General features: G+C 50.3%; 4 protein-coding genes across 4 annotated transcripts; 1 reads left to right on the top strand and 3 right to left on the bottom strand.

The window, feature by feature from the left end:
* Positions 1-990: 990 nt before the first annotated feature.
* N7458_009872 (MFS transporter) lies at positions 991-3,211 on the bottom strand (the record flags this gene model as incomplete). The annotated part of the gene is made up of 10 exons (XM_056913254.1): positions 991-1,097; positions 1,151-1,284; positions 1,372-1,483; positions 1,541-1,950; positions 2,016-2,102; positions 2,154-2,186; positions 2,239-2,483; positions 2,544-2,578; positions 2,641-2,750; positions 2,811-3,211. The coding sequence occupies 10 exons, from the start codon at positions 3,209-3,211 to the stop codon at positions 991-993; spliced, it is 1,674 nt and encodes a 557-aa protein (XP_056762103.1).
* A 1,328-nt stretch (positions 3,212-4,539) lies between these two features.
* N7458_009871 (kleisin alpha) lies at positions 4,540-6,356 on the bottom strand (the record flags this gene model as incomplete). The annotated part of the gene is made up of 2 exons (XM_056913253.1): positions 4,540-6,030; positions 6,093-6,356. The coding sequence occupies 2 exons, from the start codon at positions 6,354-6,356 to the stop codon at positions 4,540-4,542; spliced, it is 1,755 nt and encodes a 584-aa protein (XP_056762102.1).
* Positions 6,357-8,015: 1,659 nt separating this feature from the next.
* pmr1 (Ca(2+)/Mn(2+)-transporting P-type ATPase PMR1) lies at positions 8,016-11,370 on the top strand (the record flags this gene model as incomplete). Its single annotated transcript, XM_056913252.1, has 3 exons — positions 8,016-8,126; positions 8,241-10,737; positions 10,796-11,370. 3 exons carry the CDS (start codon positions 8,016-8,018, stop codon positions 11,368-11,370), a joined length of 3,183 nt encoding a protein of 1,060 aa, XP_056762101.1.
* Positions 11,371-11,797: 427 nt separating this feature from the next.
* N7458_009869 (uncharacterized protein) lies at positions 11,798-12,502 on the bottom strand (the record flags this gene model as incomplete). The annotated part of the gene is made up of 1 exon (XM_056913251.1): positions 11,798-12,502. One exon carries the CDS (start codon positions 12,500-12,502, stop codon positions 11,798-11,800), a length of 705 nt encoding a protein of 234 aa, XP_056762100.1.
* Between the last annotated feature and the right edge of the window lie 1,240 nt (positions 12,503-13,742).

Below are 13,742 nucleotides of genomic sequence, written 5' to 3'. Positions count from 1 at the left end.
CTGATTCTGGCCTGGATTCACCCCATAGCTCATTTGATAGAATGAGAGGACTTAAACATGAACTATCACTAGTGCCAGCAAACGATGCCGGCCTAGGAATTATAGTTTGCAATCATGTACACACATTGATTTAATATTGATTACGCCTTCATGGTGCTCGTTCTACAATAATGCTTTCCACCCCGGGGTCATCTACATTACAACTTGGGCCACAGGTAGGACGACAGCCGGTTTGGGTCTTTGATCCTGGCTAAAAGCTCGAGCACAACATCTATGACAGGAGCGTCCATGGCTGGTCCCAAAGTGCTCATCAACGGATCACAAAGCATCAGGCTCTGCGTTTTGCATCATTAGGTCGGGACAGCATTTGATTCGTACCCAACAGCCGAGGATATATGTACAATTAGATTATTATTTTATTGAATGTGCCCTTTGTACGATATATGGTATGTCCAAAGAATGAATGGGATTCATATTGCCGAGAACAATGTCTTGTATTCCTGAACTTCGATTCTGTCTGCCGCGGCGCGCACAATTACATCTGAGAATTTGCAAAGCGACTTTTCTTCCGAATACGAGCACCATATCGAAAGAAAATGTACCTGTACATGAATCAGAAGACAAGATCGCAAAATAAAAGGAACTTTCATGTGAAATCAGTTCCAGGTTGCTCGTTGTAATGACCACATGCAACTAGCATGTTGAAATGTACTCCTGAGCCAACTGCAATGTCGTTCCATGTCTCCGGAGGCATTGAAATGCAGGGGCAAAAGACAAGTTCGAGGGTCATAGCGTATGAAATTGATGAGGAGGAGGGGGTGCGAGGAGCAGGGGGAATCTGTACTGGGCAACATCGAATAATTGAGCAACAAGTGACTTACGGGAATGGAAGCATGACCAGGGTCAGAAAGGCTAATAGCGAGGTCGCCCAATGGAATCCGAGATTGTTATACACTGCATACTCGTTAGCCATCACAGTTCTCAATGCGACTACTTCTCGACCAGGATGAATCCATGTGTCCCCGCGCCCTTCAAGTAAGAAACCCTCAACGGCTCGCTGGAGACGCGATGGATATGCCCGGCAAGAAGGATATCCACTCGCTGCATGTAAAGCACAGACCCTCCAGTCCTAGGTTATTGACAAACTTACTCTGTATCCCGAACAAGGGGAAGATGCCTCCAAAGCTTGATCGCATGAAGCTATTCGCCGCCAGCGCGCTCGCCGCAAAGGTTGGATATGCATCGACCAGGAATGTAAAAACACCTGAGAACACCAGGATTGTCCTGAACGCGACACGAAGACCCATCAGTACGTCGATTCCAAATAAGTAAACTCAAGAACCCCAAAGGCAAGAAGTCAGGTAGACTTACCCGGCGCCAAAGAGACCACTGCCGATGATGGGCGCGATCCAATGCACATCGGGGTAGATAGTCCAGGCAAAGATGAAGAGACCGGCAGTTACAAAAGGTCCACCCAGGATCGCTGTATCATGTCAAATCAGATTCGAGTCTCATCACAACGAGCGATCTACAGACTTACCTGGAGGCAACCGCCACTCTGGCTGAAACTCATCTGTCGTGCCCGTCGCAGTTTGATAATTGCGTTCCAGGCGCATGTAATTACGCCGCCAGATAGGATCTGAAAGGATCGCAAAAACCATACCCACAAAAAGGCCCATAAAGCAGAGGCCCCGCTGCCACAACTCAAAGCCATAGATATCGTTAAACACCAATTGGAAAGCGCCAAAGAAAAGGTACAGGATACCCAATAGGATCGCCGAGAAGATGCAGAGGTTCAAGCACATTGGCTCCATAGTGAGGAGCATGATGGGGCGGTACATGGATCGTAGGACCGTTTGCGCCACCGATCGCTGCATCTTTTCGATCGGCGCTTTCCATCGGTCGTCTCCGGTCTCCTGGCGGAGCTTTTGGGCTTTACGCCTCAACAGTCTAATTGTGCGGGTTAGTACATGTTTTACACCGCCACGATTTCTTGATCTGATAGGGAAACATACACTGGATGATAGGTTTCTGGGACGAGGAAGATTATCGAGACTAGGAGGACGCCGGTCCAGATTAGGAGGACATAGAAGGTCCAGCGCCTGAGAAGGGGTTAGCTCTAAGTGGAAAATGAGATTGAAACCTGTACTGACCATCCAGTGAAATAATTAATAAATCCACCGACCCTATCGCAATATTAGAACCTTTTCCTTCTTCATCAGGTCATGGCGATCTTACAGTGGACCGACTTCGGGTCCAATGAATGGACTCGCGGTGTAAAGCATCATTGGGAAGGCAAGTTCATGTCGATCAAACATATCACCGACAGTACCACCAGCAACACTCAGGAAAGCGCTTCCAGACAGACCATTGAAGAATCGGCACACGAGCATGGTCTCGGTGTTCTTGGCGACAGCGCAAGGAATGAGCCAGATCAGGAAAAGCGAGAAGGACACGATATAAATGTTGCGACGTCCATAGAACTAAAATATTGTTAGATGTTCAATGTCTCTCAATTAATAAGTCTCGTTGTTTGGACTCACCTCCGACAGTGGACTAAGGAAGAGAGGACCAATTCCTACACAATGACATTGTTAGCAAGCGTCCTCACACACAAAACATTACCATCGAATAACCAACCAAGTCCCCAAATGAAAAACGACAATCCGAGCGTCGCGACTTCTTGTGAGCAGCCGAATTCCTTCATCAGCTGCTCATACGTCGTGGTATACATGGACGAGGTACAAGTCCTGCGACAAACCAAAATCAACCTCAAGTTCCCATCCGGCCATGAACCAGAAGAAACTCACACACAAAGCGACCCCAGTGACACAATCACCACAATCAACCACCTCCTAGCCTTGCTCATATTACGCGGGTTCATAGGATCATTCACATCCCAACCAACCGTGTATCCAACATCCTCCTCCGGCGGTTCTTGCCCATCACCCCCCAGACTAATACCATCATTCATCGACCAAGATCGCTCCAACGAGCGCGTGCGGGACAAATTCGAGCGCTCCTTTCTCATCTGCGTATCACGTTGTTCCTCCGGCGCGACAATCGGTGCAAAAGCGGCATCTTCGGATTTCCTTTCCTCCAGTCCGATATCGTCATTGCTCCTGCCGCACGGAGAAGAGCTAGTTGAAGGGCGCGAGTCCATGGCGGCCCGTTTCTCGAGATCGGCGAGATCTCCGAGCGTCGTTGTCATGGAGGGCGGTGGCGGCTACGTTGACGCTTTATGTATCTGTGAGTCAGGCTATGCAGCCAAGCAGCGAACGAGCTTTAATTTGGAAAACAATTAGCCCTTCCAGGAGAAGCGGGAATAGTTATCCGGGCTACGTCTGCTATTGCCGGCGCGAAATCATGAGGAATCGTGACTGTTCGGGTCTCGCGCTTACGAGGCTCCTAAAATTATGGTTTAATTTGAAACCCGGTCTTCAGGAAGCAAGTTCCAGACCGAGCTGATTAATCACCATTATCGCGAGGACCGAGCTAACTAGTGAGGATGAATTATGACGCTACGGGCCTACGGCGAATAACGCTCGAATCAAGGCTCGGGGGAACGTGGTTACCCACTTTCGGGGACTGCCCCAAAGGCCCGAATCAGGCCGAGGTCGGCCCGTATCTTGAAGACGATCGGGGTTGTTCGAGGAGATGTTCGAATCGCAGTACGGTATTGTGTGCGATTTTGTAGTACTCTGAGATAATTATAGGGAAATGCCGTATATAATTCAAAAAGCAGTACATAGATGGAAAGCCCTGTATCATTGGTATTGTGCCGCTCATTTCAGGATGCCCGGTCTTCATGATATGACGAGTTCGGTGGAGCTTAAATAAAGGCCGATTCTTGGCGTTGAGAGTACTCCGTACATACTGTACGATGTATCTGAGAAGTATACTCCGTACACGATTACGTCTTTTGTTAATTCTCCGATGATCCTCGTGGCCACGCACGTACCAGAAACGGCCATGCATGCGCTCCCCACGTGGCAGGCGCTGACCAATGTTCTGGGCGCAGCAACCTTATCTTAGACCTCAATGGAGAATCTTAAATGTACAACATTGAATGTAGAACATTGAATACAAAATGAAAGGATCCATTGCTACGTTTACAAGGAAGGATGCTCTTGATTTCCAGAGTTGGTTATGTTCGATTAACTATAACGCTAACACTACGTCAACACAAGCCCGTTTAGCAATTACACTCCAACAAAGCAATCAGACAAAAAGGGTAGAATCGGAAACTCCCAAGAAGAAAAGAAAAGACAGACCCATCAGAACAGTACAGGAGTTACCAAAGACCAATTCTCCAACCCAACCCAAAACTCCATGATAGACATCCAACCCGGTCACAAATCCGGTTGGCGATCCCAAAACAATGATCGGATCTTCCAGAAACCCATAGTCCGTCCCAAACTCAGCTGTACATGAATGGAAAACGTGCGCCAGTATATCCCAAATTTTATCAAGTCAGTGCAAGCCAAGATCAGTCATGACAAGACAAGACAAGACGAGATATGAATCATCCTTTTTTCTTTACTGAAGTTGGGACAGTTGGCTCATGGCGCCGCCAGCATTCTCCTCGGCCCAGGAACCCCAGAGAGCCTCCTTGCCACGGATCTTGATGGTAGAGCCGATGGACTTGGACCCTTGTTCAACCTTGACAGCATCTTTTGTGGCTAGCACCAGGACCTCGAAGAACATCTTGGTAGCATCGGCCTTGGTAGAGCGTTGCTCTGGAAGAAGATCCTGGAACATGACAGCCTTCTTCTGCTCAGCGGCGGAGGAGTCGCCAAGGCAATCGCGCAGAATGTGCACGGCGTGCTTGGTGCCAATGGAAACGGGTTCGGTATCAACAGGGCGAATGGTGTCATCCATATCTTCAATAGAAGCGCTCATGCCATCATCGCTCATAGGCGCAGTATCCTGGATGCCATCATCACCCGGGAAGTCGATCTCAGATTGCAGGTTCAAACCAGTGTCAAGACCAATGCCCTCATCGACAGTGACGATAGCCTCGTCCTCGCCGATCTCCAGTGCAGGAACGTCAGCAGCTTCTTCCATGTCAGAAATACCGCTATCACGCTTGCGCTTGAGCTCGCCGGATTTCTTGACGTTACTCAAAGACAGGAGGTCGCGGAGCTCGGGGGCCCAGCCATGGCTGCGCTCCTCACCAAAGATACTAGAGACAAAGTTACCGTTCTGTTGGCGGGTCATCAACGTGAGAAGAACGGCGTCACGAGGCAAGAACGAAGAGCGCTGCATGATAGCGGAGCGATCAGCCTGAATCGCCTTAACTTGCTGAGAACTGTAATGGGTCTTCTTGTCCGCAACGATGACCTTTTGGCGCTTGGCACGCTGGGCGTGCTTCGTGGTTCGAGCCTCAGCATCTTGAGGGGCCTCGTGGTTGAACTCTTCCTCTAGCAAGTTCATCTGAGCAGAACCGGCGTCGGAAAGCGGACTTTCGGTATCACGCGCAAAGCGGCTTTCAGGGCGTGGAGTCTCGCCGCCAAAGCCAGCATCGTCACCGAAATCCATTGGGCCATCATCCATGATCGGGTCGTTCATGTTGTCGGAACCAAAGTCAAGCTTTTCGAGCGGGGCATCGCCAATATCAAGAGGCAAGTCACTGTCGTCGTGAAGTTTGCCGGAATCACTGAACAAATCCTCGTCCATGGGGCGAGCAGGGGGAGCATCACGACCAATTTCAACACTGTGATCCATTCCAAGAGGGAGCTCATCCTCGCCAAGGTCCAGGTCTAGGTCAATCAGAGAGGGGTCTTCGAGGCGGGCGGGCTCCTGGGACATGGAGCGACGGAAACTACTATCAGGCAGAAGCTGGCTGCCGCCAAACTCCATAGCACCTGGTCGCTTGCCTTCCAGCTCCAGGCTCAGGTTCTGTGGGAACAGCAGAGACGTATCAAGGTTGGTGAAAAGGTCCGACTCGGTCAGCACATCGGGCAGGGTAATGCCACCCGGTGCGACAACTGTCGTCGTCAGGTCATTGTTGTTTGTAAGGCGGAAGGCCTACAGCGCGATTTGTCAGTCCTTTCTTCATCAAGATTCTCAATATCAAGTCTATACCATACCATTTTGATCTTCATCAATGCTTCGTTACAGTCGTCCAGTAGATAACGCGCCTTGCGGCTGTAGATACGTACAACACCCAGCAGCAGCTGGCCACTCAGTCGTAGAGCCATAGGCGCTTGGCCCTGGTCGACAATGGCGCTGACGCTACTCTCAATGTCGGACTGGAGAATGTGCGACTTGGACAGTTTGCGCTCAATGTTGGCAGACAGCCAGACGCGGGCCAGCGGCCCTGTCTTGGACAGGAGGGTCTCGGAATAGAACATAGCGCGCGATGATACACCAAAGAACTATGCACAGACGAGCAGCACACCAAGAGGTGGAAAGGTCAGAACCCGCCCGGCGCGGGGTGAGTGCGTAGCAAGGGTTTGACGCGCTGTGGAAGCCGGGAAAACAAAGACTTGGGCGGCTTGCTTACGGCGCCCCTGACGCGCTATCGCGAACGAAAGGAAGTGGAGTAGATGCGACGGAAAAAGGCAAGGTTAAAGAACAGGTCGCGTTGGAGTCACGTCCGAGATGCGGGCGCGAGGGCTAAGTTGGCAGAGTAACGGGAGAGGAACGAGGATGCGCGTCGGTGGGAATCAGGTGTCTAGGAGTCAGGTGAGCCCAGCCTCTGGAGCCTTGGGGGGGAAACAATTGGGCAGTTTCGGAATTCGAGGGGGCTGGAGTTGGGTGCCTTGGAAACGAGGAATTCACAAGAGTTACGTAATTGCTGCACTGCCAGGAGATTAGGTAATCACATAGAGATGTACCTCCTACTGGATATCATACCCATAGAAGAGAACTTCCGCAACTATATACCCACCGTCCAAGACATTATCAACATGATACAAGCTGATCAAAGCGAATTGAGTGGGGGGGGGGAATATGTTATCATGAAAGGAGCAACCATCCTCAAGATTTTCTGCAGGTCGCCAATACACTCGTAAAATTGTCTGGCCTTGGTATCCTCTGTCAATCCCTCCTCCATGTCCTGTCACAAGCCGTACACAGGCGCATATGTCCTTGGATTTACAGTAATGAATAACTCCTCAGTATCTGCATGGTGTCAGCATGTAGGATATTTTACTCTAAGTAAACCTTGACACAGGCGAGTAATGACAGAGAAATGGCCTGATATTCTAATTTGAACAATTCAATACTTCCTACGCAATATATTCCCTATTAAGTGAGCCAGGTCTTCTTCTGCAACCTCTAGATGAAGTCATACAGCCTCATATGTATAAGATAGCACTCTTGTTACTGTAGAAGAAGTAACGCAGATCTCGCTGCCTCTCTACTAAGCTGCGGAGTAGTCACGTGATGAGATACTACTTCAGTCAGGAGAATGCTGTCGGAATTCCTGCTTAGTGGATCATACTGCGCACCAATAGGATATCAACAAGTCTGAACTTGCCCCTAGCTGGCAATTTATGTGGGCAAAATAACGACTAATCTTGACGGATATACAGTATCTCCTTTCTCCGAGTATCCACCAATCCTGCTTCAGGTGCCACCTCCGGATTAACTGGCTCTCCGGTGGCTCTAAACTCCATTGGGTAAAGCATCAGCATGGACTTGGCCGCTTCCAGAGCCAACCGTTCACTCCTGGCGGAGCGCGCGATTCTTCGGCGAAGCTCAACGCTCCAACGACTTCTCCTATTCTCCCATTTTCAATTATACTTTCCACTTTATCGTTGTTATTTCGTCTTTAGCTCGTTGATCATCCGACTTGACGCAGCCATTCTTCCGCAGTCGGTTCCATTTATTCTCAGTCTAGCCCCCCCGTCTCGAAGCTGCTGCCAGATCGCATCTCCAGAACATTGACCTGCGACTCCCGATTTCAATCCGGACGGGATGCAAAGTGGCCTACGATAGATTCGGCGCGTCGCTTCTCTTCTTCCTTTCCCCTTTCCCCCATCTTTCTTTCTTGCAAAGCATGAGAGATGTCAAGGTCCGCGACACCTACTTTGCCTCTGCATAATGCACCAAACTCCGAGTCTCCACGGCCCTCCTCCACCACCCCGTTAGGGGTCCGGCCAGATGCGCCTTCATCAGTATGCCCCTCATCCAATTGCTGTCAACAATTTTCAGTGTCATAGACTCCGTGTTGTCTGCGAGACTAGTCAATTGGGTCATGTCAGCTGCTAAGATTTCGTTGTCTTTCCCAGGTCTCAACTTCTACGTACTCGTGGCTCGAGCCCCACGAAACTGCCGAAAGATTACACACATCTCTATTGCATGGCCTGACTCCTGCAGAGGCAGAGGTACGCCTCGCACGGGATGGACCCAACGAACTCCCTCATGAAGAGCCCGAGCCCCTATGGCTGCGTTTCCTTAAGCAGTTCAAGGAAACTCTCATCCTCCTCCTCCTCTCCTCCGCCGGTATATCATTCGTGATGGGCAACTATGATGATGCTGTGAGTATCACTCTTGCAGTAACCATTGTGGTCTCGGTCGGCTTTGTCCAGGAATACCGGTCGGAAAAGTCCTTGGAGGCATTGAACCGTCTTGTCCCGCATTTCGCCCACCTCATCCGCGATGTTCCCTCCACGGCAAATGCAGTTGCAGAGCCCTCCGCTGCTGGTGTGGAATTGGATGAATTGAAGATGAAGAGCCCCGGCGCAGCATCCGCTGCCATCAAGGCATCCACGACGGTCCCTGCGGCTGATTTGGTACCGGGTGATCTGGTACTCTTTACCACTGGTGACCGCATTCCTGCCGATATACGAATCACTGCTGCAACGGATCTCACAATTGACGAATCAAACTTGACCGGTGAAAACGAACCAGTCGTCAAGTTCTCTGCCGCACTTCATAGCCATCATCACCACCATCACGGCAACCTTCAGGTTCCAAAGGTCATTAGTCCTCCTCGCTCGCCATTTTACGACGCTCCCGCCTCCGGTGCTGTCGGTGCCGATGTTCGCCTTAATGAACAACACAATATTGCATTCATGGGCACACTCGTTCGCTCCGGGTATGGCCAGGGTATTGTCATATCTACTGGAGCAAAGACGGAGTTTGGAAGCATTTCGGCTTCGTTGCAGGAGATCGAAAGCCCTCGGACTCCTCTGCAACTTTCCATGGACCGCCTGGGTCAAGAGCTGAGTTATATCTCGTTCGGTGTTATCGGCTTGATCGTGGTTATTGGCCTCTTGCAGGGGCGTAAGCTCCTCGAGATGTTTACTATCGGTGTTTCTCTCGCCGTTGCAGCCATTCCCGAAGGTCTCCCTATCATTGTGACTGTCACCCTTGCGCTTGGTGTACTGCGTATGGCCAAGCGAGGCGCTATCATGCGCCGGTTGCCTAGTGTTGAAACACTTGGCTCGGTCAACGTTGTTTGCAGTGACAAGACAGGCACTCTGACTATGAACCATATGACTGTTACCAAGATGTGGCATTTTGATAGTGACGAGCCCTTTGAGGTTCAGCGGGACGTGACCTCGGTCGTGTCACCTGGCCCTGCGGCGCGCACTATCCTCCGCGTCGGTAATATCGCCAACAATGCTCGTCTCTCTCGAACCCATGCCAATTCTCCGGCCAGTGCGTCCTCTGCCGCTGTTCTTTCGTCTACTCTCGACAGAAATTCGACTGCTGTGAAGAGTCGTTGGGTCGGTCAGCCTACGGATGTCGCTATCTTAGATTTATTGGACGTGTTGGGAGAGGATGATGTCCGCGACCGAATCAGCGCGCGTGTATCTGAAACGCCTTTCAGTTCTGAAAGAAAGTGGATGGGTGTTATCATTGGCACCCACAACCCCGGCGACTCCGATGTCGCCTATATCAAGGGTGCGATGGAACAGGTTTTGGCTCGTTCTGACACGTATTTGACCAAGGACGGCCGCGAAGTTATTCTCGACGAGCCCCGCCGGAAGGTCATCCGTGAATTCGCAGAGCAGATGGCCAACGAGGGTCTCCGAGTTCTCGCTTTTGCCAGCGGGGCTGTCCGAAATCCCTCTCGAGGCATGAGAGGGTTTGGCAGCCGATCTAGTACTCCTTCCTCCAAGTGTAGCAGTCCGGCTGATGATGATGACCGCTACAATGGATTGACCTTTGCCGGTCTTGTCGGTATGAACGACCCGCCACGCAAGGATGTGCACAAGTCTATCCGTCGTCTTATGGCGGGCGGAGTCAGAGTTATCATGATTACCGGTGACGCTGAGACTACGGCTGTCGCCATTGCTAAGAAGCTTGGGATGCCGGTTAGCGAGTCAGCAAATTCTCGCTCGGTCATTCGTGGTGATGAGATCGATCATATGAGTACTGGCGAACTTGCCCAAGTCATTGCAACCACCTCAATCTTTGCCCGAACGAGTCCTGACCACAAAATGAAGATTGTGCGTGCACTCCAGTCTCGTGGGGACGTTGTCGCTATGACTGGCGACGGTGTCAACGATGCACCGGCTCTGAAGAAGGCTGATATCGGTATTTCAATGGGCAAACTTGGTACCGATGTTGCCAAGGAGGCAGCCGATATGATTCTGACTGATGACGACTTTTCGACCATTCTCCGGGCTATCGAGCAGGGCAAGGGTATCTTCTATAACATCCAAAACTTCATCACCTTCCAGCTCAGTACCAGCGTGGCTGCTCTCAGTCTTGTATTGCTGAGCACCACCCTCGGGTTCAAAAATCCACTCAACGCCATGCAGATCTTGTGGATTAGTGAGTCTCCAACGCATACATGCACACCATTTGATACATTTTGCTAACCATGTTTCAGATATTCTCATGGACGGCCCTCCAGCCCAGTCGCTTGGTGTTGAGCCCGTTGACCCTTCGATCATGAACCGTCCTCCCCGCCCCAAGCACGCCCGTGTTCTTACCCGACCTCTCATCCAGCGGGTTCTCACTTCCGCCCTGGTCATCATGCTCGGCACTCTCGCCATCTACATCCACGAGATGGGCGACGCGACCGATGGTCAGCCCCTCGGCAAGCGCTCCAGAGTGGTCACTGCCCATGACACCACCATGACCTTCACCTGCTTCGTCCTCTTCGACATGTTCAACGCACTGACCTGCCGTAGCGAAGGCAAATCCGTCCTGCGCGGTGAGCTGCCCCTCTTCGGCAATAAAATGTTCAACTATGCCGTCCTGGGTTCGCTAGCCGGTCAGGCCTGCGTCATCTACCTGCCTTTCCTCCAACGCATCTTCCAGACCGAGGCGCTTAGCTTTGGATCGCTATTCAAGTTGGTCTGCCTCGCCAGCACGGTGTTCTGGGTTGATGAGGGCCGCAAGTATCTCCATGCACTCCGTCGCCGACGCGGTCTGGGTGCCGGGTATAGTGTGAATGTATAATGTGTTTCCTTGGAGGTCTTTGGTGGACTCCTTTCAAATGGAGTCCAAGTGGATGACTTGTAATTTGGTTGGATTGATAACCCTTATACATAATAGAGCTTTTCTGTGTGCATCAAGCATTTTTGGTTGGGTACCTGCATTGTTGATTTGATACGTACATGAATGAATTCACATGTTTCAGATATGTCTCTCTTCGCAAAATACCCTGTTATGTTGGGCTATCAAAGCATGCCAAAGCTTGTTGACCACATTTACGAATACACAAGCTTGGAACTCATCGCTTTCCACTTCCATATGCCTAGTCTTGGCCCAGATTAAGCATTGGTGGACAACGTTGTGGTATATCACCCCGCTCTCACGATATACGGAGGGCAAACAGCGATCCGCTGTCAACAGTAGTCCAGCTATTTTGTCACCCTTGCGTTCTTCACAGTTCTGCAGTGAGGACATAGGCCGACACAAGGAGAGCTCGATCAGAGCTAGCCCGAGCTGGAAAAGAGTCCCGTTGCAGACCTGAGACGAGCGTAAACACCCCTCCACTGTTTTGGTGTCGGCCAACTTCCGAGTCAAAAATGGGGTAACGAATAGCTTCCGCGAGATTCGCAGTCTTTGATATTAAGATATTGCCGGAACCCCAGCTCTCTGGAAGCCAATTGCCCTGAAATTGGATCACAGTACAGGCGATCTCTTCTTGAGAAATCAACGCCGCGGTCAACAGAAGGAAGGAAAAGAGATGATTGTTGAAGTAACTCTTCAAGTGACTGCGAGTCCAAGCGTCCTTTCGTCGCTTTTCAGTACAAACAGGCCTGTACGACCCATCGCTAACATAGCCAAGCGGTTGTTGATTCTCATGAGACGTCGCATATTGAGCAAGCGCATTGCACATATCAGATATCTGTGAGAGGGAGATCTGATGGCTAGGCTCCATGCAGAGTGACAATGCAGGCGATATGGACAGCTGAGAAAGACGCTGCACCGGGGCAGCTGAAATCCTCTGCTGAGACAATTGGATTTGTGCGGGCTCAACAGCGACCTCGAGCCATTTGGACATTGTGGTGATTGTAGAACTTGATGTAGGGGCAGTGAAAACCATGCGAAACCGCACCTTTTCTACCTCGTCGCATCCATTCATTTTCTGATCAAATACAAATCGGATCGTATAGATATTGCGACAGGGACATCTCCAGAATTTCTCCTGGATGACAATCTTGTAAAAGCTGTTCACCAACTTTCGGATCAGCTTGTACTATTGTATGGTGTGTATTGCATCTGATCCGGACCTTGGTCAAGTCGCATTTCGGTAAACAGATTGCTCGATGAGCTCGCGGAGCATGGTGTTATGACCATTCAGTTTGCGGAATAATTCCACATATAGACTCTTTTGAAGGATTGTCGATGAAGCTAGAATTAAACGAGAGGCTGGAGAATCTAAGCAGGCAGGATCACCCGGCTAATCTGCACGATATAGCGATACTTAGCGTGGACATACCGTCCGACTGAAAGAAAAGGAAGTCCACATTTCCAAGTCCCTTCATACAACGTACAAGGTGCCCTGAAATTTCAGTCAAACTCGATCTGAGAATTAAATGACATTTTCACTATATATATACCTTACACCCCGAGTCTCGCATCATATCCCGACCTCAAGACCGGTGCCCAGACTCTCGGAATACAACCAGGGACCCCCAGCATTCCACTCATCAAACTTCTTAGATATTACTTGCGTATCACGACAAGTTCACCAGTCTATGCGGGGGCCTACTATGCCAAAGGACTAGCCATTAACAAAAACCTAATCACCAACACGCAGAAGAAAAATCCAAAGGGGAAAAAAAGTCGAATCTCAATTCTCTATACTGCAAATAACAGGATATCACACCACCACCGCCAAACCTCAACACAGAAGAAAAGAACCAACGAAATTAAAGTGAGAATCAAACTCAATAGAAACCAAACCCAATATATACACGCCATCGGCGCCGGAACTAAGAAACGACATTGCTTGAAGAAATGGAGTTATGGAGGAGGAGCAGGAGGAACGCCCGATCAGATCAGGTAGGGAGGGCAGTTGCTTTTGCCGGTGCACCGAGGAGAAAGGAGTTGGCGGTAGAGAGGGGGTATGGTGGATGGAATAGGTGGAGAGGGTGTGGAGTTGATGATCAGCCGGGTCGATGGAGAGAGTATGTAGGAAGGAGTAGGTTATACAGGTGATGTCGAGAAGGGAGGACATAGGAGAAAAATGGAAAAAGGCCCCAGGCCTTTCGTGCAAGAAAAGAAACACGCTCAGAGGGATATCGAACAATGCGAAAAAAGCAAATCAAGGGCGAGATGAAGGAGGAGGATGGAGGAAAAATGCAAAAAGGGTTCAAGGT

This window comes from Penicillium daleae (assembly GCF_028827525.1).
Source record: "Penicillium daleae strain IBT 16125 chromosome Unknown utg000008l_segment0_segment0, whole genome shotgun sequence".
Classification (NCBI taxonomy): domain Eukaryota; kingdom Fungi; phylum Ascomycota; class Eurotiomycetes; order Eurotiales; family Aspergillaceae; genus Penicillium; species Penicillium daleae.
Note: the sequence above shows the minus strand (reverse complement) of the source record. Positions and strands in the feature narration are given on the sequence as shown.